Source organism: Simochromis diagramma, unplaced genomic scaffold (genome assembly GCF_900408965.1).
Source record: "Simochromis diagramma unplaced genomic scaffold, fSimDia1.1 OVJJ01000216.1, whole genome shotgun sequence".
Lineage (NCBI taxonomy): Eukaryota > Metazoa > Chordata > Actinopteri > Cichliformes > Cichlidae > Simochromis > Simochromis diagramma.
This window is the reverse complement of record NW_024386883.1, coordinates 5,513,935-5,539,817: the sequence shown is the minus strand read 5'-3', so window position 1 is coordinate 5,539,817 and position 25,883 is coordinate 5,513,935. Positions and strand designations below refer to the sequence as shown.

The following is a 25,883-nucleotide window of genomic DNA, read 5'->3' as shown; positions in this document are numbered from 1 at the left end:
AAGACAGCAAAAGTTTCTGTCTTCTTCTAGTCCTCTCTTTAAGTAGTTTAACACACCCTGTAACTCATCCCCTGCCTTTTTTTTTGAGCTTGTGCATGTCTGCAGCACCTCAGATGCGTTCGCCGTGGTCGGGAGTTGTTTGTGTAATAATAGCTCATCGTCTGATTGCTTGGTGTTTTCTAGATCGTCACTTAATCGGCATCTCAACGCAGTATGAATGAACACGATGAAATCTGAGCTCTGTGGAGTGTCTCGCGGCGTACATATGTGAGCTGCGCCTTGTTGCTTGAATGTGAATTCAAATGAGAATGTTTTCACAAGGGAGGAGAGAAAAAGGCAAACAGGGATGAGAGAGGTAAAAAGCAACAAAAAAAAGAGAGAGAGAGGGAGGGTGGAAGGAGTGAAGATGAGAGGGAAAGATGAACGGGGCTGGTGACTCAATCCTGCAGCTCCCAACAAGCCGTGCTTCACCTGACATACTAATGAAATGTAATAAGCTTGCACTGGTGCCTGCTCTTATTGTTTGTGCCTGAGAGTCTGTCTAGAAGTCCTTTTGAGATAACAGCAGACAAAACGTGTGTGAAAACAATCATTCTGATAGATGAATGCAGCTTTCATTAATGCACCACAACTGTTTGTGTGTGTGTGTGTGTTTAAGAGGCCAAACATTCATTCAGTCTGTCTCAGAGCTGGCGAGAACTTGATGATTAGTTTAGAGCTTTGAACAAAATCAGGCCATTCTTTGTCTGATTGCACAGCTTGAGCTTTGGTTGTGTGTAATATGCCTGGTTATGCAACAGTGCACTTAACTTTTCCTCCACACTGTAATCATTTTATGATTTGTACGCGTATAAAGACCTATTGGGGTTTTTTTTTTTTGGTAGGGGGGTTATTGAGTGGGTGATGCAACACACAGAAACTACTAAAGAAGAATTTGTTCCACCTGCTGCTGAAGTCCAGAGGCACCATTTATTTCTTTATTATTATTATTATTATTATTATTATTACTATTATTATTATTATTTTAACCTTAAATCGTAACCGTAACGTGACCACGCAGAACGAACGCGAACATTTGCTGCTGGATTTTTTGTTGACCTGAATAGGAAGAAGGATGTAAACAGCTGGGGTAAGGAGAGAAACTTCTGGATGCTGAAGGCTTGAAAACTTTGGGGAAAGGTTATGAGAGTGAGTCATACACCACCATCTGATCTTGCTGGCTGCAGCAAAGTCTGGAATAAAGGTGTATCCTGGTGTGTGTGTGTGTGTCTGTGTGTGAGAGAGAGAGAGAGAAAGAGAAAACAAGAGACTGACGGAGGGAGGGACTGATTCGTCTTGGTTGCCATGGGAACATAGCACAGTAGGAGCATGTAGCTACAGACACAATGGCCTGTGACAACCATATATGGCAGGGACTTCCTGTGAAATGGCCTGCAGAGGGGAGAGGAGCTGACTGACATTCGGCCCTCGCCCTGACTCAGAACGTCCCTGCGTTTTTTTCACGTCGCCAAAATGTTCACCTTCTGGTGTTGCTTCCGCTGCTTAACATCATCAAATATTCCCTGACTGGTGTTGACTGTTTTCTGTTTGTATTTACTCCCTCAGACATTGTTGGTCAGGAACAAAACAGCAGTGGAAATCTGTCTGACCCTGACTAACCTTCTGCTGCTCTATTTTATTCAAATGTTAAAAGCACATCGTGTTCCCTCCCCTTGAGGACAACATGTTCTGTTATAGTAGTGAACAACAGCTGATACTGCTGAACCAGGAGCACATTCACTTATCAATGTGTATGTACAGTTAGGTTCATATTTTCTTTGGACAAAGACACAATTATTGTAGTTTTCTGTGGATTTTAAATCAAACAATCACTGTGTGACTGAACCATAGACTTCCAGCTTTAATTCAAGGGGCTCAGCAAATGTATTACATTAACTCTTTAGGAATCACTTTTTTTTTATACACAGTCCCCAATTTTTAGAGGCTCTAAAGTAATTGGACATTCGTCTAACAAGCAGTTTAATGGCCATGTGAGGCCTGTTCTGCTGTTATTCCTTGAGCTCATTCCAAGTGTTAAAATTTGAATTTGGAAGCTGTTCACTGGACCTCTCAATATGAGGTCTAAAGATCCATTCTTAAAAAGAAGGAATGAACTGGCCAGCTCAGCAACACCGAAAGACCAGAAAGATCACAGAGGAGAACTAAAGTGGATCAGTGATCAGAGAATATGTTCCCAAAGAAAAACAACTTCATAACATCAAGCCAAGTCAAGACCAACACTCTTGGGGAGATAGGAGTATCATTGTCAAGGTCAACAATCAAAAGACACCTTCAAAAATATAAACAGACACTTGTGCAAACTACTGGTTTGGCTCAAGAGCAAGACATCCATCCACGTTAGGCTTTGCCAGAAAACATCCAAAACAGCCTGCACACTTCTGAAGCAAATTCTTTGGACAGATGAAACCAAAATGAACTTTTACCAGAATGTGGGGAGGAGAAAAGTAAGAGAAGGAGAACAATAGCTCATGATCTGATCTACAGTATCTGCCAAACATGGTGGAGTCAGTGTTATGGCATGAGCATGGATGTCTGCCAGTGAAACCAGTTTACTAGTGTGTGTCGATGATGTGACTGCTGGTAGAAATGATAGCAGAATGGACTGTGATAAGGCGTACAGGGCTGTACTCTGCTCAGACTTGAGAGCATGCTTTTCAGTTACTGAAGAAAAACTGAAGACAGAGAGACCCACAAACACACATCTGAAGATGATGTAAAGGTCTAAAGAAAACACAGCATTTGGTGATATCTGTGGTTTCTAGACTTCAGGCACTCACGATTTTCATCTAAGCACTGAAAACAGTCTTTATATTTAAAATCATGTTATTTTGTTCAATTACTTTTGAGCGTCTGAAAATGGGGGACTGTGTCAATGTCCAATGACATTTGATAGGCGTTACTGTGATCAGGTCTCATCACTGGTAATGAAAATAAAGACAATGTATTTATTTACAAACTTTATTTACATCTAAAATGTTGCGTTAAAGGCAAGTTCAGTGGTGCAGTTTCCCAGTGTGTGCCGTCTCCTCTTGCTATGTGCGATTTGCAGGTTTAAGTATTACTACTGCTGAAATATTTGATCACAAGTGTTTCTTTACTCTGTTTTATATCATTCTGATCGGGCACGTTATGGTTATTGGACTGCTATTTACAGATGTCAACTTGGGATTTTTGGAAATTTTGAGTATTTTGGGTAATTATAGACTACAAGCATTTAATCAGTAAATCAAGAGAGAAATTAACAGATTAATTAGCCGTGAAGCTTATTCTTAGTCCTAAATTAGAATAAATATAACAAAAACTGAGATCTGGGGAGCATGTGATCTTACATCATCAACACATTTTCTCAAAATAGAGACATTTTGAGCGGTAACCTGCTATTCCTGAGCTTTGAGTTCACAGCCTCCTGATATCAGGACACAAATTAGAGTTAGGTCTTTCAAATAAACATCACAAAAGACATCACATTTTGGGCAGTTACATTCACTTGAAAGCCAAGGCTAATTTTCTCCATTGTAGTCCTGTGTGCACCAAAACATTAGTTAAAGTTGAATAAATCCTCAGAGTTAAAATGCAACAAATTACTCAAAAATCACTGTGTGATCATATTGCTGTTAGTTATGGATGGACATCTTCACAGTGGAAATAAGACTTCGACATCAGTATGACTCTTGGCAGACAGTAGAAGTGTTATTTTTCATCCATGATGTCAGTGCATGATGACGATCTCCTATAGTTTTTAACCTTGCTCCGGGTCTTTGGGTGTGCTGAAAAAGCAGCCTTGAATTCCCACATTAATTTTCCCTTCAGCCAACACAGACATAAAATTCTTGATCACATATAATAAGCTGGACCTGAGGAGCTGCACAGAGCAGATGTGAGGCGAGAATTATCTGCAAGGTAGTGAAAGCCAGATAGTGAGTGCACGTAACACAACACGTGTGCTGCTAAGCACCACCTGGTGTTCTTTGTGTGTGTCTGGCTGCTCCTCATTCTGCACGTTTGCAGGGTAGACCTGGACACCACTAAAGAGGCACAGAAAAGCAAAACAAGCGAGCTATAGACAACCGCACACTCATACGGAGACAAAGAATGCGATCGGGAGAATCAAACTGAAATCAGAGCTTTTAAAATGTATCCACATAAGGCACAGGTGTGGTGTTTAGTCTGTTTAAATCAAACTCTGGTTTGTTTTCTGACTTTGTGCGGTTCGCTTGTGCAGGTGTGTCGACGCAGTGATCGCAAGACCTTTGGAGGAGTTGGTCTCGTTGCGTTTCTAAATGAACTCCAGAGTGGTTAGTTTTTGGTGTGAACCTCATCCAATCAGGATCCCAACCAGCTACCAGGTGTATGTTGTAAGTTATAGCTAAAAAAAAACTATAACCCCATGTGCTTTGCATTCTGAGACGCGGCAAGATACTATAGATTTGCAAAAGTCTACACCAGCTAACAGCTAACTGTGAAACAAATGCAAATGTTCAGTGTACTCCAATAGTCCAGGACACAGCACCTTTTTCCTGTATTTACTTTTGTTCCTTGCATCCCAGACACATCTGGGCATTAAGGAGACTGTGTAAAAAAAAACCCAACCAAACAAAATAAAAACACGGGGAAAAGCTCCAAGCTCTTCCATGCTGAAAGAAGGTGGCTAGGATGCCTCCTGGGCAATTCCCATTAGAGGTTTTCCAGGCACCCCTCACTGGGAGGACACCCAAAACTCACTGGAGAGATTATGTACCTCATCTGGTTTGTCTTGTCATCTTATCAACTTTAGATAATCAGAAGGTAATGGATGGATGGAGAAGTTATGTGACTTGTGTGGTGGGAATAGGCAGCAAACGATTAGGTAGAGCTACTCTACAGACCTGCTGTGCAGTATGTGGAGCAGGTCATCTACTGATAAGAATCCCTGGCTGCTCCAGTCTGCATGCCAAATATGCAAGATACTAACCCCAAGTTGCTATGAGTATGAATGTGTGTGAATGTTAGAAAGAAAGAACTTAAGCATAGAAGAAAGTGTTTATGTGAATGAGGCATGTTGTATAAAATACTTTAAGTGCTCCGGTAGAGTAGAGAAGCTCTATATAAGAATCGGTCCATTAACCACGAGTCTGGTTCACGCTGAAAAAACGCTTTCTTAACTAATCCCTAACTTTTTAACAATTTTACTGTGTTTTCAGAAGAAAGCAGCTATTAAAAAAAATCATTCTATTTTTAATAAGCATTAGATCTAAAAAGTTCACACTAAGGATTTGTGATAAACAGCGGTTGTATAGTGATCAACAAAGCAGTCACAGTTGTGTATTGCTCGCAGTGAGCTTATACTCCATATAAACTGCAACACACAAAAGTGAATGGAATATATGTAAAAGCATCTCTGTCGAGTATCGGATTTATGTTGGATATGTGATGGAGCAAAAAAAGGATGGTGCAGCCTTTGCGTTCCTTTATCAGACTAGAAAAACACGTTGTCTTTGGTCTCTTTCATGAACAGAAAGCCTTCTGAGAAATACGCTGAATCAATGCAGAACAAACAACTTCTCGTCCCGCTTCCCAGCACAGATGAAGTTTAACTCTCCGTCCTTGTACGTACCGAAGAACATCAAAGCTCAGAGACTTGTGTGCTGAATGTTTGTTAGGTGAATCATGCTCTGTCTCGCCGATGAATCATAATTGCACAGAAATAGAATAATTTGAAATTAACGAGAAGGCATCAAAGTGAAGGAAAATTAAATGTTATGTTACAAATTCCATTTAAAATTATTCAACCTTGCAATTTTAATGCGTCGCTTGGATGCTGCCTCGTTCCCCTTTCGTATTGACGGTGGTCGTATTTAGCATTAGTCTTTTGGTTGTGTGTCGGCGTGTGGGCAGATTGTTGCTTCTCAGGCTGACATTGTCATCACTCGAGCGTCGCTCTGAGATGATGTCACAAGCACACAAACCCAAAATAAAGTGAGAAAACATTTTGCACTCATACATAGTTTCTCCTTCCCCTCCCCTCCATTTCACCATCTGTCCCCCGGCTCTCCTCGGATGCCTCATGTCAGCTAAAATTAACTGAGAAGTGCAGATGTAGTCAGGAAGAATCGCTCTCTCGCTGCCTCGGCGTCTCACCTCGTGCTTTCCGTCATAAGCGGCTCCTCGTGAATGGAGAGACTTCACGCTGAAGTGTTTGGGGCAGCTGACCCAAAAATAAATGCAGGGTGTCTCGAGAGGATTCCCTGCTGGCAGCGGCAGCTTCTGAACCAGCCTTCAACGCATCTCTTGCTCGGAAAAATCCAATCATGAAAGGCCCGAATGTACTTTGAGCAGAGGGGATGTAACAAATACAAAACAACAGCACTAAATGCATAAGGACACATCCTTTCAGGCAGCTTTGGTGTTATGAAACAGAGCTGCTCTGGTGCTTTTATTGACTTCTGTTATGTCATTTGAGAATTGAGAATTGAGTCATATGAGAATTTGTAATGTTTCACTGTGTTGTCCCAAAACCTGCCTTCATGCATGATTTTATCTATAGAATTTGCTCAAATATGCTGAAAATGTTCAATTTTTAGAACAGAGTGTGCATATTTGGATCTAAGAATAAAGGCTGGATACACACAAGCTTCCAAATTCCTCATATGGAGCAGGATGTGAGCCGATGACAATGTAGAAAATCAAGATCACACATTTTTCTCTTATACTGACATTATTAAATAACAGTTTTAAACCACTGTGCTTGTTTACCCATACAGCTTGTAATAGCTGAATGTGTTGCTGCTGGGTACCATAATTGAGCAGGCATTATTTTATGCTTGTGTGGATTAAATAGAATTTTTAGACGCATTAATGTCTCGACTTGAGGAAAGGCAGTGTTGGTCTATACTTGGTCCGCTCTGTCACAGAAATTTACAGTTCCCAGATGAAGAACGGTGCTGTCTTGTTTTCTACTTAGGAACCGAAAACACTTTAATTAACTCGCAGGCTTTATGTTGGCTCCGTGTAATGGGTTATTTAAACAATGAACATTGTACTGTCACACTGCTCGTCAATAGCAGTGACAGATCTCCTGGATATACTTCACATTCACTCTGAGGCTGTGTTTTTATTTCTTTTTTCAAGAGTCTTACATAATATGCAGCCAGTGCATCAATCAGGGCATCACTCAGCAGGAGACAGGAGCACACGAGGTGCTTTTCAATCTTCGATACTAGCCCAGCTCACTTGTCATTAATATTATTATTATTGTTGTTGTTGTTTTTCTAAGCATAACACTTGCTGCATTTAACACAGTAGGTGTGAAAGAAGCTGAAAAACAGCGTCTTTTTGTGGCTGCATTGTGGCCAAATTGGTATCCTTACTCCAACAGTGGATCTCCTCATGTGTGAATGTTGAGTCACGCTGGAAAAATGAACCTAGAAAGAAAACAAGTTACACTGAATTCATTTGGAACCGTTTGCTTTACAACCTGGCGACACATACTGGGAGAAAAAACCTGCCTGTGTATCACAACCACAAACTTCTCCATTAACTGGTCTTACCAGAAAGTCTTCCAAAGCTTTTGTGGTGGAGTTGTTTCAGCATTAAGCCTAAGGTGGGCTCATTTTACGAGCACTTTTTAAATGACCATAATCCTGTTATTGTTTGTGCCAGAGACAAAACTTAAACTGAAAGTAGATAAGACGAGCTTTACGGAGATATTTAATGTATCATAGTAGCACAAGGCATTCATAAGGCACTGCTAGCTGAACACTGATAGAAAGAGATTTCACCATCTGTGTGTCACCTTGCTGTAACTCCTCAACCAGTCTGGGCTAGAGAGAAAATTCAAATGCTTCCTGAAGGATGAGATTTTATTTTTTTTCATTTACAGCCAAAATTAGAAAATAGCTCCAGTAGGTCTGGGTGAATCTTGTTTGCAGTATCCTCTAGTTTGGCCATGTAACTTGAGGAATGATAAAACCTAAAGACATGCAGAGGACGCTGGTGCAATGGCTGCTGCTTTGGGTGAGACTTCTAATAAATAGAAGAATTATTGTTCTTGATTTTTCCTGAGGATGTTTCCACGAGGAAGTGTAAAGCTCTTAAAGTAGGACAGGTTGCTCCTGAGCATTACAGCCTCCTTGGTTGGATCTATATCTACTGCATTAGTTATATTATCAGTTCTAATCCGCCCCTTTCTCAGCTTGTCTCATATAAGCAAGGAGGCCAGTGGCTAGATATTTAAAATATAGATGTAATTTTTTTGTACTACACCCCCCTCCTCTCTCTCTCTCTCTCTCTCTCTCCCTCTCTCTGTCTCTGCTCACTGGTGCGCGTCAGAGTTTGCGCAAGCAGCCTCTCCGCCTCTCTGTGTAGTACACTACAGCCCTGCTCCGTCTCTCCCATTCACCACAGTTTATTATCACACTCGGACGGAGCGAGTACAAAGGTGCTGTTCTTCCTCCTCCTCTCTTTATCCCATTTTGGATTATCACTGTGCTTTTCATCATGCTGGAAGTGGAAGGTAGGAAACCGCCCCATCCAGGAAATAAACTCCTGTAATGCATGCAGCTTTTATAAATACCATTTCCCCGGGTAACGTAAAACTTTAATTGTCCCTGGATCGGATCATTTTTGGACACCTCTGATTGTGTCCGCCGTGTCACCGCAACACATGCCAAGCTGCTGACTTTGTAAAGTGTCGTGTAGGGATTTTTCTGGTAAGAGGTCAGTGAGAGCTGCCGTTAAAATGTTAATGCTTTTGTTGTGTAACCAGGAGGAGTGTCTGCCTGTGTGCGTAACGCCATGATGTTGAATTTCATCAATGAAGAGCTTTAGGAGAAGGGTTTCTTTATTTTTTTATGTTTTAATGATGATAATGATGATGATGATGATGGCGATGATACGTGTGATACAGCGGCAGATGTTATATCTTAGTCTCTTTTGTGCTTTCCTCCTTTGTCTTGAATAATTCAGAAAGTTCTTTGATCTCAGCAGGAAATACACAGACTTGTGAGCTGGGCTGAAATTGTATTTAGGTGAACGTTACAAATAATAGGAACTCTTTACATGCTGGAACTCTTTATATCTCAATGCCAGTATAAACAGAGCTCAGTGCTGGCAGCCATAGAAAGGAAATTAAACCGCATTTTTAAAAAAGGGGTGTTTGTATTAAGTCTTGTAGTGTTTTCTGAATTCTGCTCTGAATCTCTTCAGGAAGATGACATATGCCTTCAGCTGAACTCAGTTGCTTCTCTGACCGTTTTTGTATTCTCCAAGCAGCCTCTTGTTGCCAAGAAACAATAAGTCATGTTTTCAGTAAGATGAAATACAGGCTGGTGGGGTTCTTTTGCCGGTTAATGATGCTCCCGGATTTTTCTTTTTCTCCCCCTGCCAAACTGCACACAGGATTGGTGTGCGAGGTTGATTAATGTATGTTCTTGTTTAATGAGATGCTGTTGCTGGGTTTGTTTTGTTAGACTGAAAAAAGAAAAAAAAAACTAGTGTGGACTTCGGTGCTCTTCTTTATCTTTCTCCCTCACTCTCTCCCTTGCTCTCCTCTTCCTCTGCCTCATTCATGTTAATGGAGAGATGCTGAGGGCGGAAGTGTAGGCTGTTGCTAGACACTAATATAGCTGTTCTAAAAAAATAGGCATTTGCATTTAAGGAGTCATCTATTACAATATTTATGTGTTTTGTTTTTTTTTTGTTTGTTTTTTTAAAGTGGTCTCTCCACTCTCATCCATCCTGCTCCGTTTTTTCTCTCCTTTCTTTTCTCCCTCCAGTGAACGGGACGCCGGCCAGTCAGCTGTCAACTCCTCATTCGGGAAAATCTCCCAGCCCCTCCCCAACCAGTCCAGGCAGCCTTAGCCGACGCAGGGTAAGAATGGGAATACACGAGCACGCTCGCAAAGCACGCACTAAGAGTCAGCCCGTAGCATTTAGTGACTCCAAATCACAAAACTTATAACACAATTATTCTATTTTCTCAGGAAATGGACAAAGCCGGGACTGAGCATAGGCCGACTACATCTTAGAATCACTAGATTATGAAGAAAGCACAACTTCCCAGCATCTTTAGTATTTCAGACCTCACCCAGTGCTGCTCTGGGCTTCCAGCAAGGCAAATGTTCATTTTATTTGGATATTATAGCACATATTCTGTCCCTCATAAAGAACTCTGTCTGCCTTTGGTGGCTCAGCACTGAATAACGTTAACACCGACTTGTTGAGATCACCTGATCTGTCAGTCGGTAAATTGTGCAGTATCTGATATAAAGATGAGACTGGCTGATTGGCAGTCTGCCCCAGTCTGCAGTGTGTTTTTAATTTCCAGAAATTGGATTGCATCCTTCTTCACCTGCTGGGCATTGCATTGCATTTGACCATCTTTCAGCAAAAAGATGCAATCAGTACACACTTCTGATATAGAATTTCTTTTGTTTTTTTAATCAAGTCACATTATTTTGTACATGTCGAGTTGTGTAAATGATGTAGAAATACATTTTATACTAGTCTATTTGATTATTTAAGCCCTTTTTTGTCATGTATGCCTGTTAAAGTACCTTAATAGCAGTCTGTTTTCTGTAGCTAACAAATAAAATTACTGCTGTACAGAGCAGGAGCATGCAACTCAAAGGGAAAACTTCGAATTAAATATCTCGACTTCGTGTACACTGTGCGCGCGCGTGTGTGTGTAGATGCTTATATCAAAGTATTTGTTAATCCAGTCCTTGACAGTGATGTGGGTGAGCTTTTAAGAACAGCTCCAATCCCAATCACTCAGCTTTCTGACAGCATCTCTTAAATTTGTGCTTAAGCCGACTGCTGTTTTAGTGTCTTCTCCCTCCTAAACAAACACTCGCTAGCTCAGTTCACCTCAGCCTCTAGAATACCAAAATACAGATACATGTGTATCCACATAGGCTTCTACTCGCAGGTTTCGTGTGTTTCTAATGCGCACTGATTGAAACTCACTGCACGTTCTGCCTGACTGCAGGGATGCAGCTATGATGTATGTTGCAACTATTTATTTACACAGGCGGATTTTATGGGAGGAAAGCAGAGGGGGTCATTACCTTTTATATAAGTATGTGTGTGCATGTGTGTGCGTGTGTGTGCATGCATGACCGTATCCTCAGTCAGCGTAGGTTAAAGAGTCCATTCCTTGGGTTTTCCTGTGCTATTTTCCGTGAATCCGGAAACATAGATGAATGGCAGAGAGTCTGAATCCATCAGTGAGAAGTTATATTGACGCAATCTGAAGGTAACCCAGGATAACAGATCAGCTATGAGCTGTAGCTATAACAGGGCTTCCACATTCATCTGAATTATGGAACTGGGTCATTATAGTTTACAGTGTTGAGAGGAAATGTTCTGGCTTGTGCGCACATTTATAAGCTCTACCTCCCTTTCTATGTTCTTTGCTCTGGTTAAATAAATGTGGGGCAGTCATTGTTGAAAATGACCCTGCCCACTTTCTGCCTCTTCCACAATATGAAAATCCAGTGCTATAAACGCAAACACACCACCTATCCTTTGGTTTTCGTAACCTCCTTAAACCTTCTTTTCTAGCCCATTTCAGACCTCACTGTTGCAGCAGTTACATTCTAGTTGAGTGTCTGTTTCTCAAAGAGGGATTATTCCAGCCTCTACAGCAAGCCCGCGATGGCTTGACTGCTGTAAGGAGGGGAAGAAGCCTCACAGGCCATTATCTCTTCCTTCCACTCTGCAGCTCCACGCTCTTCAGCCATATTACGATGTAATTCTCCTCTCCACTTCTTACTTCTTCTATCTTCCCTGTTACAGATTTCCTCCCTGTCCCTGTCCCTTCCCTCCCCGACACCTTCTAATTTCTCTTTTACAGTCGTTTCCCAGTCATTCTCACACCCACCCCCTCCCTCTCGCCTCCCCATATCAAAGGGTATTAACTTCATGGGGAGAAATTATATTCCATCATCTCTCTTATAGATGTTATTTAATCTTCTTTGAGAAGGAGGCAATAAGTCCAAGACCCTAATTTGCACATTTCCTCCTCTCCTTCTTTGTGATTTGCGTGTAAGCCCGCACGAATAATTACAACTCTGCACCCCTTTAAAACTAGCAAGTAACATTACCAACCCTGAAGAGCAATCTGAGGCTTAGAGTGGCTAAAATATCACAGATATGAGGTTTAGGTGGTAAAATGCAAGTTAAATATAACAAATAAAAGAATGAAAAATCTATTTCCTAAGCAGCCACAGGGGCTCAGTGACCTACTGCGAGTGCTGTATTTAACAGTTCACCTCGCTGGACCATGCATTTAAACACTTAGAGGCACTTTGCTGCTTGAAGTAGGTTGCTAGCACATCTAGGACCATCACAACCTATTTCCCCAAGCAGAGACTACAAACATAGCATTGCACCATTGCATGCACACGTCTGCAGAAGAAGGTGCATGCACAGTAACTTTCATGTTCGTGCGCACTTCAGTGGAATACTTTTGTACAGAAAATTTGTGCACAGCAGCTTCATGCACACTTACACATTTTGTGTGGTGTTTTTTTTTTTTTTGCAAATTTGATGCTCTCTGTGACCCATTTTTACTAATTGTCAAGCGACGCATGAAAGTCTGGTCTACATTCACAAAATCGTCCCCCTGCCCGCCGTCCCCCCGCCCTTCCACTTTGCACTTCTTATGAGCTTTTCAAGGCCGCTTGCCTCAGTGAAAGCACTGAGAGCATCCTAAATTTCCGTATTAGTTTTATTTTCATATAAGATCTATAGACACATTATTCCACACAGGCACGCACCCACAACAGTGTTTTCTGTCAATATCAGCTCTGAGGCATAATTCAATGTGCCACCGAGGTCAGCGCTCTTCGCAGTCTGTCCGCTCCATTTGGTGTGAAAACAAATAAACATACAAAAAAAGACAATGCATTAAGAGGAGAGATTGACAGATCGAAGGCGACACTAACAGAAGGTCTGTGTCGCAGCAGCTGTGATGCATTTAGGAGAGTCTAAGAGAAACAGAGTGCTAATTGTTATCTGTAGTATCACCTTCATCCTCCTCTCACCGTTCATCCATTCACATCCGTAATCTGTTGAATTGCATGCTCCGTCTCTCATTCTCAGCGTTCATGTTATGTGTCGGGTGATTCATTTTTAAATTATTTGTGTGCGAGTATGTGTGAAAGGAAGAGTGCCGACTGAAGCAGAAAGTGCGCATCGTGAACTTCTTATAAATGTCTCATCTCATTCCCACGAGTGTATTGTTGCTGAAGATTGTATTTGTTATTTTTGGTTGTAATATACTTCTTATTATATGTTGTGTTTGATGTCATTAGTTGGCTTGTTTCTGTGACTGTCAAAGAGACCGGCCGCATCACACGGTGGACTGACCCGGAAGAGTGTTTCTTTGCCTTTTTTTTAGAATAATTTTTTGTCTTTTGTTTGTTTGTCACACACACAAAAAACAACAACCACAGAAAAACATCAGTTATCCAAATTACTCATTAATGATTCAAATAGCACTCACATCTAAAAAGGCTTGATGATAATTTTGGCTCTTTCCATTAACGCGGATTTTTGTAAACATGTCAATTATCGACATGTTGTCGTGGTTCCATCGTGCGATGCTGCTCTCTCTTTTTGGCTCATTTTTGTTTTTGTTTGCTAAATGTGTTCATTTTCATTTGTTGACGTCCTCATTAAATTCATTGTCATTTCATTTTCATTTTGTGGTCTTTATTCTCTTAACTCGACACCGTCACTCATGTTCCTCATGTTCCATCAGTACAGCCGTGGGGATGGCGATTTTCTTCTGTAGCACATTTATCAGTGCTTCTCCTTTGTTAAACCTGCCTGCTGTGGGCATTCAGCAGAGCAGAACAGCTATTACAACACAAACAGTCTCAGAGGAGCAGTTATCTTTCATTGCTCACTGCTTTTACTCTCAATTTCATATATATATGGGCGGGGCAGCCTAAATCTCCCCTTCTTCCCTTCTTTAATTTTCCCTGAAGTATTTAATCACATTTCTGTGATTTCCTGGGATTGGAGTCCATACAGATTGTGATTAGGAACCTTCACTGTGTCCAACTGGCAGAGCAGAAAGACCGAATCCCCCAAATGGTTTTGATCTTTTCATGAAAGTCAAGTAGATTATGTTTTCTGTCCGTCTCCCGTACCCTGTGTTCTTGAGGAACAACAAGAAGGAAAAAAGTCCCATTAGCATCAAATCTTATTAGATTTTTACCACCAAAGTAAACACTAATAAATCTTGCTTCTGCTGGATATTGCCTGACAGGGAAAGCAAAAATAAGAGGTCTGGCTCTGGCAGCCTGAGGGACAGAGACCAAGAAAGCCTCGCTATGTGTGCTGTAATCAGATTCAAACAGAGGCATGAAGGACAAAGCTGGCATTACGCTTAAGTTGGTTATGTAAATGTGTGGTGCATTTTTAATGCTCGGCTCTACAGTTGACAGATTTCCTTTCCAGCCGCGGAATGAATGATTCTTTCTTTCTGCTGCAAACCTACTTCTGAGATGATGCTCCACATTTAAGGTCAACTGTGGACATCCTGTTTAATTCCTATTTATGAGCTGATCAGTATGCAGTTGCTGAGTGTTGCCCTCGCAGGTCTGAAGAGCAGTGGCTCCAGTCATGATGTAAAAGGTTTGTCAGTGTCGTTGTGAGTCATAGTTACAGAAAAGGTGTAGAGATGTAGAGCTAGGAATAGTGTATTGTGCAACAGGGAGAAAGCTGGAGTGTCTAACAATAACAAGACAGTTCCTGCCAAATCTCATGATCAATATCAGCCAGACCAGACTCCATACATTTCTCTGCTGCTTCATCACTCCACCTCTCTCCCTCTCTCTGTCTTTCTCTGTGTTTCCCACTCTGTCTGTCACCCCATCTGTCTCATCGTTTTCCACACAGAAACGAGAGACTCAAATTTCATAGAAGGCTGAACCTATCTCTCAGCCCGCAGACAGGAAGTGCCCATATATAGGCTACCGTCTCTACACTGGAAGCTGCTGTTCTCCTGTCTGTGAGCAGTTTCCATAGCAACAGTATTTTGTTTCCCTCAGTGGCAGGAAGCGAGAGAGAGAGAGAAAGAGAGAGAGAGAAAGAGAGAGAGAGAGAGAGAGAAAGGAGTTCAAAATGAGAAAGCGAGCTGAGGACAGCACTGGATGTGTGATAAGAGCACAAGAGAGGTAAATATCCGAGTTGGGATGAGAAAATAAAAGAACAGAATAAGGATGTTTTTTGAGATAAAGCACAGGAGGGTCATTGGCTTTATGGGTATTAAGTGGGTTTTCTTGTTCCGGGATGAGTGCCCAGCCAACAACAACATTACATAAACCAAACTGAGCCTGACTCACAGCTACATTTACCTACGTGGTTTTCAGGTCACAGCAGCTGAGATGAGTAAAAGAGCAGACAGCTACTGTGGCAGAGATACAGGGCAGATCAGCTCTGCAAATAGTTTTCAGATCCAAGTCATTACAGGCATGGCTTTTATCCCAGTCTGCCAGGACAGCAAGCTCCCCGGGATTTACAAATGCTTAGGACATTTCTCTTTCACTTAAAAAAAAATACATTCAAGATCACACACAAATGTTCTTTTCTGAGCTTTTAATCACAGACTGTATGTAAAAGATGGAATTAAACGCTGTGACATCACCCACAGAGTTTAAACATATCTTTAAGACTCAGTTTTGATTTTAAGGATATCGTCATGTTGTCAATTTTTGGAGCCAGAAGTCACTGTGTTTGAACAATAGGGTCCAAGTCCAATATTAATTATCAAACAAAATCACAGACAGCAGATCCAGCTCAGTGACTTGAAAGAGCAAATGTGAAGCTTAGCAGGTAGCAGTCTATTACGGTGAAAGGGATTATTGATGAGCGATTGTTATACAACGGAAAGCATCAAAATACATCTGGCTACACATGTAATGGGAAAATGTGTCATGTCCTGGAGAGGTCGTCCATAATTATGTAGTTGAGTCATGCATGACGCTCACAGACACAGACCATCTACAGAGCAAACTGCACTTGTTAATAATGCACAGTGGCAACGTTGCTCCACTTATATTTTAGAGGAACTGCAATGGTGCGTGTTGCCATCACTGGCCAGCCTGCGTCTTCCAGCTGCAGCTAGTGGATTTATTCAAGCACTGGAAACGCCCCAACCCCGAAGACTGACTGTAAGCCACGAGAACGGATTTGAGCAGAGGAGAGATTAGTAAAGAGTAAGGAAGGTGGTAAAATCCACCGAACACGTGAAAAACGCCACCTTCCAAACGAAACAGGATGAAAGTCTTCTAGTGCAGTAAAAGACTGAAGCAAAACAACAGAGTTTGGCAGCGAGGAGAAGAGAAAGGTGCACAGGAGTGGAACAGACACAGAAATCCAAGAGGGGTAGATTCTCATTTACAGTCCCGACTAGATACTCTCCATCCTTGTTGCTTCCATGACAACCAGACAGAAGGTTACAAGGTGGAGGGCATAATGAGTTTTTGTCTTTAGATAGATAGATGCAGACGCCTCTTCTCATCCTCTCTCTTTCACTTTAATGACCCCCCACTTACTATCCAGATGAAAGGCATCTGCCTTTATTTAGTGTCACCGGAGCCCATGTTTTTACGATTTATTAAAGGTAATCGTAAGGAGTGAGAAAACAGGGAAGAATTACTTCCAGTTGTGAGGTGAATGGAAAGGAGCTTATTTGGATGCAATCATCTCTATGATATAGACACACATAGGGGGGTTGCTGGCTTATATGCGGATCAAGTAAATCTGTTCGGACTCGTTTTCAGATTTTTTTTTTCATGAGCACAGTATAGACACAGCGCAGGGCATTACATCAGAAAGATGCGCAAACACAGCCACAGCAGTAGGGCTGTTGTGAGGATAAGGCGGGTTACACAGTGTTCCTTTGTCTATTTTTGAACATACATATTTGTTTTGGCTAGGACTGTAGCAGAAGGGACTGTGATTGTGTTTGTCTGGGTTTTTTTTTATCGTGATTATGGATCGCAAACTATTTTGGGTAATGCCGCAGATTAGTAATAAACCCCTTTCCATCCTGCTCTCTACCCTGTTCCTTTCTCTGCAGGGGTCCCAGGGTTCTTCCACCTCTCTGTCTTCCACTAAAGGTTCGAGCCCAGTGGAAGACGGTGATGGACTCGTTCCTGAAGGTGAGGAAAAAAAGCTTGCTTTGTGCTTGCAAATATCATGCATGTCTGAATCATGCATGTGACCTTTGACGCGTCCCTTGCCTGCATAGCATGATTAGTACACGATGCTTTCGGCAACTTTCTGCTCCTATGCTGTCTTACTCACCTCTCTGTGACACTGCTTTGAAAGGCTGGAGGATTTTTGGTCTCATATGTGACATTTTCATCTTTGATTTTATTTATTTTTTTAAAAAAGTATCCAGAGGACCTTTTTTTCCCCCCTTATAGATCTTTTAAACAGATTCATGAGACACTTAGCTGAGCATCGACAAATCATGCCTATTTGCATCTTGATTTATAAACAAAAAAGTCTTCTGTGTGATGTAATTGCAGACCTCACTGGCTGTAAAAATATGAATCTTTTAGATTTAAAAGGTTTCTGCTATTTGCTTATTTTTACATTTCAAGTCTGCAATCATATTACAGTTTGTTTAATTGTGAAGGTTTTTAAATCTACCTTTATGTCTTGAAGAGACTGGTTAGACAACAGTTGATAATCAGACATCATAGCTTCCTCAGCATATATCTGTGTATATTCTATGGTGCTAAACTGTGTAAACCAGTTTATGTTCCCTCTAAAAACCAGTGCTTCTTCCCCGCAGCTGAAGTTCTAGTCAATGAGGTTCCAGCTGTGCCATCCTACATATCAGACCGTTACAAGGTGGGGCGAATGTTAGGAGATGGGAATTTTGCAGTCGTCCGGGAATGCACGGAGCACTCCACAGGACGAGAGTACGCTCTGAAGATCATCAACAAGGGCAAATGCAGAGGCAAGGTAAACAAACATCCACCGAATACGACCCAAAAAAGGCAAAAATTGTACTGACACGTCAAGAAGAATAAAGCTCCACATAATCCTAACTTCAGAGGATAAATTCTTCCTCCCTTCACCCCATCCGGGTGAGGCAGATGGCCGCCCCTTCTTGAGCCTGGAACTTTCTTCCTGTTAAAAGGGAGTTTTTCCTTCCCACTGTCACCAACACGTTTGCTCAAAGGAGGTCATGTGATTGTTGGCGTTTTCTCTATTTTCTTTGGACTGTTGTGGAGTCTTTACCTTACAGTTAAAAGGGCCTTTAACTATTGTTGTGATTTGGCATCATTTGAAAAAACTGAATTGAATTGAAATTCAGTTTTGATAGCTCATTTTTTTTCCACCCATAAAAGAATATTTTGCATTTTTAGAGTAATATCCCTGTTTTGCCTAAAGACCCGCTGATATCTTCGGGTTAATGTGCAACCTTTATGGGAAGGATGTAGAAATGTACTCCAGGGTGCTACTGAGTTGCTGTAGAGAGGCACCAACAAAGGTGTGACATACATAAAATGAAAATCTTCTAAATGTCAGGCTATTCTTGGTTCCTTTACTGAATGTCTTCCACTTGGCTGAATACCTGAACTTCTTTTTACCAGGAGCACATGATCCAGAACGAGGTGGCCATACTTCGCCGGGTCAAACATCCAAATATCGTCTTACTCATCGAGGAGTTTGACACTTACAACGAGCTCTACCTGGTCATGGAGTTGGTCAAGGTGTGTGGCCATGTTTGTACACTGTTACTTTATGAGTTTGTTCACCATCTGCTCCAGTTAGGAACGAGCAGGGACATTTTGCCAAGCTGAGATAGCGGATGGGTGTATTCTCTTACAATACAAGGGTGATCATCATTATCTCAAATCTACGACTTAGAGGAGCAGGGAGGCAGTAATAGTGACAGAGACAGAGGAGCGGCATTCAGCCTGTGAAGCAAATGATGAATTTTTCCAACCAGTCACACAATTCGGGACTAGAGTGAATCCGCCAGTGGCCCCGAGTGCTCGTGCGCTCGCGTTCTTCATTCTCTCTCGCTCTCTGAGTCAAGAAATGTTTGTGCATAATTCAGGAGCCAGGAATGTGATCCATCTGTTCGTGCTGTGATGTGGAGTACTACAGAATATAGATGAGAGGCAATTTGTGGAAGAAGTGTGTGTACTTGTGAGCATGTCCAAAGTAGGAGGATCAAGAGGAGGTTGTGGATGAATGGGGTGAAAAGAGTCGCTGCTAAAATGACAGGGGCCGAGAGAAAGAGAGAGATAGATGAATTGAAAGTAGAGGATAGGCGCAGAGAACGAAAGAGAGAGAAAATGAGTGTTCTTTTGCCTGGTCCTGCTCAGTTCAAGTCCTTTAGTTTAAACTGTGGAAAAGCCTAAGAGGCAATAATGTGATCAGACAAATTTGTGTTGCAATTCCAGGGAAGGCTCATTCCTGTTTTTGCAAGCGGAAATGATACCCATAAAAAACAGCGAGGAGAGGATTTACAAAGGACTGATGTAAATCCCATCTTTTGGCTTAATTTCTCATTGACTAACTTCAGCAGCCACGTCCCAAAACTTTGCAGAATGCCCCCAAATTTACAGCAGTATATTCATGTTCGTGTACTTTTGGGCCTCCGATAGCGGAGGCAGAGAAAAATAAATGAAATGTATTAGCTAAAGCCTGAGCTGGCATTTGACAACTCTCATATTGAAACAGCTGCCAACGAGCAGGTCAAAGCCTTACAGTGTGCTGTGCTGTTCGAGGATAGAGGGAGATTCAGCACTATTTTAAGCCTCTGTTCCACTTAGTCCACTCAATGAGAGAAACGCAGAGGGAATGAGAGGGAGATTCGGACAGGATGAAAAATCAGAGAAAAGAGACTGAGAAAAGCCTAAAAAATGACAAAAATGAAAAGAAATATTAACGCGGGGGGGGTGTCGTCTTTCAAGCAAGGTGAAGAATTAGGATTTACCCCCACCTCCTTGCTGCTGCTGAGCAGACAAAAAAGTCTTATGGTTAAATGAAGTTTTTAGCCTCTTTTCAGAAAAAAAAGGCAAGCAGCTGTGAAAATTTGCAAGTGAATCTGTTCTGCTGGTGCAAAAAACACCAACCAAACTCTTGTGACATCTCCTAATACTGACCCGTCCATCATGTCTTGTCCACAGGGGGGAGATCTGTTCGATGCCATCACCTCTGCCAATAGATACACAGAGAGAGACGCCAGCGGCATGCTCCACAATCTGGCCAGCGCCATCAAATACCTCCACAGCCTCAACATTGTCCACAGAGACATCAAACCAGAAAACCTGCTGGTGAGTGGACGTCACTCAGATTGCATACATGTAACTTGGCGCGGCACTGGTGCACCTCCTCTCCTTTCCCGCCGCCTTTCTGAATGATCAGTGAAGTAATATCACTCACTACGGGGCCCTCCCAGAGCAGAGAGATGACTCATCCCTGCTGCCCTCACACCTTCTGCACGCTCCTTCTCCAGCCTCCCTCGTTTGTTCTTTCCTTCCCTCCTTCTCCCTTCTGTCAAACTCCCCATCGTCCTTGCTTAACTTCAAATACCGCTCTTTGCCCCCCTACTAGAGATTGTCTGGGCAGGAGTCAGACTTCAGAATTCAGCTTTTTAGTGGCCACATTTAAACCTAGTCAGCCGATTTCCTGTTTTGCTTTTTCTCTCCAACGAAATAAGAAAGCCTTGAATGGTTAAAAAAAATCAGTGGCCTTCTATTCATGTAACTTTTTGAAGGTAATGACATGCAGATTACCCCATCCATGTAGCAGACACCCAGCAACACTAACATTAGTTTTATTTTTGGCCACATAAATGCTTTGCTGCGTTAAAAAGCTGGTCGCTCGCTTCGTCTGTGTCTGTAGGCGTAGGGCAGATAGAGTAGCTACAGCTGTGAGCTGTTAAACAACACACTGAGTGGTGAAATTATTAATAGCAACCCCCATCACATAATGTGTTTTAACTTTGTTTGTTGTTTGTTGCCCTCATAATAATGCTGTACATTATGGTCCTGCTTCTTTTTTTAAAAACATTTTTGCATTCCTGTGTGTTTAGGTGTACGAACATGCAGATGGCAGCAAGAGCCTCAAACTGGGAGACTTTGGTTTGGCGACCGTGGTGGACGGACCGCTCTACACTGTCTGCGGGACCCCAACATATGTAGCACCTGAAATCATTGCAGAAACAGGGTGAGAGCTGCAGCTGCATTTAGCAGGCACCTTTAAGAATGACGGCCAACTATGATGGCCAACATATCTGTCGTGTCTTAATGCATTTACAGTAGTAGATATTTGCCTTAAAGGTCATGCTCTGCATGTTTTCTCTATGTTTGCTTTGATTTAACCTCTATTTTTTTTTCCAGGTATGGTCTTAAGGTTGACATCTGGGCAGCTGGAGTCATCACCTATATCCTCCTGTGTGGTTTCCCACCCTTTCGGGGGTAAGTTAACAGCAAGCCCTACCCTACATTTCTCCCTCTGCTTTAGCGCTTTTCTTGAAAGTGTGTTATGCAGGACCCTCTACTGGTCAGCAGTAGTATTGCACCTTTATTCGTTGACTCGCTAATTAATATTTGGCTGATGCACCCATTCATGTGAACTTTTTTTTTTTTTTGCAGGAGCAGTGACGATCAAGAAGTGCTTTTTGATCAGATACTAATGGGACAGCTAGAATTTCCTCTGCCCTACTGGGACAATGTGTCAGAGACCGCTATGGTAAATATCTGCTGTATGTCTGATTGGTGTGGATGGATCCACATGTTATAGAAAATCCAGAGTAAAAAACTAACCGCTTTTTGCTTTTTGGGGGGGTGTAGGAGCTGATTCGATCCATGCTGGAGGTGGAGGTCGATAAGAGATACACTGCCCTCCAGGTGCTGGAGCACCCCTGGGTCACTGTAAGTACAGTGTCAGTAAATCTGTTCATTTCCTTTGTTTTCACCAAAACACTGAATTTACTTCCTTTCTCCTCATTTGTCTAATCCAGGACGAGGGTCTGTGCGAGAATGAACACCAGCTGTCGGTAGCAGGAAAGATAAAGAAGCACTTCAACACCAGCCCAAAAGGCACTGACACCACTGCAGGAGTGTCAGTCATTTCTGTAAGTAACCATTAGCAACCATCTAAAGATGTAGCTGTTACACTGAGTTGCATCAGTTTGTAGAGAAATCAGCAAGTTTTTCACGTGGCGTTTAGATTGATTGTGCCGATTTCTCTTTTGTTGTTCAGTTGGATGACAGCTTTTCTATGCAGAGATCTGGGTCGTTGGATTTCTACCAGCACCCGGCCATGTACTGGATAAGGTACGCCAGGTTTCCATAGAGACACGACTGGGTCACAAATCAGCGAGAAATCAAAACAGACCAAAACAGTGTCTCTAAAATTGATGTCTCCCCCTCCTTTGCGTGCTGCCCTGCTGACTGGCTGCTGCTGTGCTGCTTTGACAGCCTCATGTTGTACTTTCTGTGCTCGGCTTTTTGCTTCTCTCCTTTCATCCCTTGCTGTAAACACAGATTTCATTCCTGCATTACCTGCATCGTTATTGTGCGTCACCGGTTAAAGCCTTGTCCTCTGTGTTGTGTCACCTTTTTATCGGTGTCCCCTGCTTTTCTTTAGTGTGTGTGAGTAACGACGTGCCCAATTAGAATCACCCTTGCTGATGATTCTCCTGCACATCTCATTTGCACAGTTCATTTGTGAATGAACCCTTTCTAAAGAAATAACCCTGCGGTGTTGCTTGTCTGAGTGATTTGCTGTGATGTTTTTGTCTGATGTGATGCTCCCTCACCTGGTTACCTCCTCAAACACCAGGGCTCGTTACTGAGCTCACATTACCTGACTCCTCTTGTGTGACTGTGTCCCCTGATTTAGGAGGACCACAAAGTTCATTGTTATAAAGGTCACAGAACTTAAAGTAACATGGACACTGACTAGAGGAATTAAAAATAGGCTGGAAAAAATTAACAGTGACTTAATTTATGAAGTTTTCCAGCACAACAGAGTTTAGTTTGACTGATTAGAAATCCTGAACATGATGGACCTGAACTTGTGCAGATGTTTCTGATTTGTATTGTGATTAAAAAGTGATATCCAGAATCTCCTCTTTATAACATTTACTGTGCCTGAAAAATTAAACAAGAATGTTGAGCCTGCCTTTATCCGAGAGATTTATTGTGGAAAATTAGATAGACTGTTCCTCAGATGCACAGCTAAACATAACATTTCAGAAAAGAAGAAACAATTGTCAGTGTCCATGGTTTTTCACTTCCTTGTTACTGTCCAATTAAATATTCATTAGTAACTTAATGAACATGTGCAAAGTTCTTCTGCTCCTCCTTCCTGGATAATCCACTGTGCAGCAGACAGATCTGATCCTCATCTTTTCCTCCTTCTCCTCTCTTTTTCAGGCCACCCCTCTTGATAAGGAGAGGCAGGTTCTCGGACGAGGATGCCACCCGGATGTGAAACCCCTGCCGCTGCAGATGATGCCAACTGTGAATTCAGTAACAACAACAACAACAAAAACACTACGGGCGGAGCCCCCCAGTTGCCTCCCTGGCCTGCCCACGGCCCCTCCCTCTCTGACTCCTGACACTTGCTCTGACCCCTCCCCAGACCCCAGACTCCCATCCGACTCTGATGACATCTCCATCAGCTCAGCCAGCACCGCCTGCTCCCCCAGCTCGCCCTTCTAGAGAGCAGGCGAAGGGGAGTAGGGGGAGGAAGAGGAGGAAGGTGTGCAAAGGAGGAGGCGGCGAGGGAAAATCCTCATCCAGCTCCTCCCTCTGCATGTGGAGGAGGAGGAGGAAGAGGTGTCAACCCCTTTCTCCCAGTATCTCTGAAAAAAAGAAATAAAAATATCAACAGAGAACTTCACACTTCCCTGAATCCAACTTTCCAAACCTGGAGGAAAGATGGACCAAGGGGTGGATAAGAAGACATTAGAGAGGTTGGGAGAAAGATTCAAGAGGCAACAAGAAACAGGGATCGAGAGGAAGAGGGAAAAGCCAGAGTGAGGTGAAAGACTTTTGTTGATTTCTTTTTAACATTTTCTCATCTGAGCACATGTTGTAGAGCTCAAGGAGCAAGAAAGGGCTTTACCCTTCAGTGATGATCCGGGCTCGACATGGAAACTTCCTCAAGGCGGAACAGCTCTACAAGGCAATATGAGAATATGGACCAATGTTCATGTTTTATTGAACCTTATTTATTCATACTTTAATTCACAGCATTTTTTGATATGTATTTCTCTTTTTCATAGAAAAAAAACAATGTTTTTATTGACTTCTCCTTAGAGCTTGGTGGATTTAAAATAATGGGATAGTGCTTAGAAGTAGAGTGCAGAAACGTTTAAGTAGGTGACAGCAGACGTGATGAAAACACAACGTTGGAAAGCGAGCTAAAACACGTTGGGGAAGGATTTTATGGAGTTTTTTCAGTTGCAAAATGTGTTTTAAAAATGGCTTTGATGAAAAAAAAAGATGAAATTGTGCTGTGACGCTGTGCTCAACACAGTTTCGGCGCTGCCTTCCCCCATAACGTTGGATCGCAGTCATACAGTTTACATTTTACACAGACTGCTATTCTAAGACGACAATGGTGCATTTGACTGCTCCTTCTGGTTTTGTTACTTGCTCGGTTCACGACATCTTGATACACAAAACTCAGCAGCATCCTGGTGCTTGTGTAGCAAACTCGACATCTGAACCCATTTGTCTTCAAGCCACACATTTTCACAGTGACCATCACGCTAATTCTTTTTATATTTTATGAACACTACACACATGTTTCATCAACATGTTCAAGCTATGGTTGGTGCAGCTCAAGTATATGGTTACACAGACACGTTTTCAGATGGAGAAGGCGCACAGTTAACAGTTCACAAGAGGTGCCTATTTGCACATTTGCACTGCAGTCCTCTGAGTGAGACATGATCGAGAGAATGACAGTATGGATGCCAGAGAACCAGCAGTACAGCGAAAAAGGGTGGAGGAGAATTTATTTCAGCTCTGTACAACCTCATTCATGGCTTCATTTCTTCAGATGAAAGCATGACAGACATACAGTAGCCTATTCTTATAAAAGAAACAGTTTAGTGATGAAGTATTGTTTATATGTTGTGTAAATAACAATTTTATTTATTTTGATAGTTCACAATACAGTATATTTCTTTACTAGTAGTCAGTCTATGAGAATTGTACAATAATAATACAAAAAAATACAACAAAATCAGTCATACATGCGTATCAGTCAGTCAGCGAAGAAAAAAATAATAAACTAGAGGAGATCATCAGGTTGACGTGAAGCATTAAGCATGGGTGAGTTGGATGGATTGGTAGTGGATATGAAGAAGAGATCATCAACTTTGCCTCCTACTGGGAATGATGTCACTTCTTTTCTTCAGAAAAGCAGCCAGTAATATGGTTTCCCTTAAACTGATGTGAGATAAGAGATGAGAAGACAGATGAGTGAGAGAAATACAGAGAAGTGTTAGGTTTTTTTGTTTGTTTGTTTTTTGCAGATGATCTCCTTGCAGTCGTCACACCAGTCAGACTCTCTGTATTTATTCTCATCATTGCACATATGCGGTAATGTGCTGCCATATTGACCAGATCAGTATGAACTTGTGCTCTCCAGCGCACGGACACGTGGTTTACCAAAGTGCTCTCACAGCTGACCCACTGTATTACAGTCCATTGCAATACCAATACCTGTACCTCTGTTCAACAATGGTCTATGACTATAGTAATAATTAAAATATGTTTAAAATCAAACTGTTTGAGTCTTTTGTTTTGTGTTTAGCTCCTGTTTATAGGACC

The 25,883-nt window shown here is 42.0% G+C and overlaps 1 protein-coding gene across 4 annotated transcripts in view; it reads left to right on the top strand.

The window, feature by feature from the left end:
* The window catches only part of dclk1a (doublecortin-like kinase 1a), a 45,621-nt gene extending 20,579 nt beyond the window's left edge, over positions 1–25,042 (top strand). Inside the window, exons 1-13 of one of the 4 annotated variants that reach the window (XM_040033271.1) lie at positions 17–8,551; positions 9,813–9,907; positions 17,135–17,216; positions 17,858–18,030; positions 18,666–18,785; positions 20,214–20,360; positions 21,122–21,255; positions 21,429–21,506; positions 21,684–21,780; positions 21,882–21,962; positions 22,052–22,165; positions 22,294–22,367; positions 23,472–23,657. In XM_040033271.1, coding sequence (XP_039889205.1) covers positions 8,536–8,551; positions 9,813–9,907; positions 17,135–17,216; positions 17,858–18,030; positions 18,666–18,785; positions 20,214–20,360; positions 21,122–21,255; positions 21,429–21,506; positions 21,684–21,780; positions 21,882–21,962; positions 22,052–22,165; positions 22,294–22,367; positions 23,472–23,529 — 1,269 coding nt within the window. In that variant the 5' untranslated portion in view covers positions 17–8,535 and the 3' untranslated portion in view covers positions 23,530–23,657. Of the gene's footprint in view, positions 1–14; positions 8,552–9,812; positions 9,908–10,019; positions 17,217–17,857; positions 18,031–18,665; positions 18,786–20,213; positions 20,361–21,121; positions 21,256–21,428; positions 21,507–21,683; positions 21,781–21,881; positions 21,963–22,051; positions 22,166–22,293; positions 22,368–23,471 lie in introns of those variants that run through there. The other 3 variants (XM_040033270.1, XM_040033273.1, XM_040033272.1) reach the window with 3 other exon arrangements.
* The last annotated feature ends 841 nt before the right edge of the window (positions 25,043–25,883 follow it).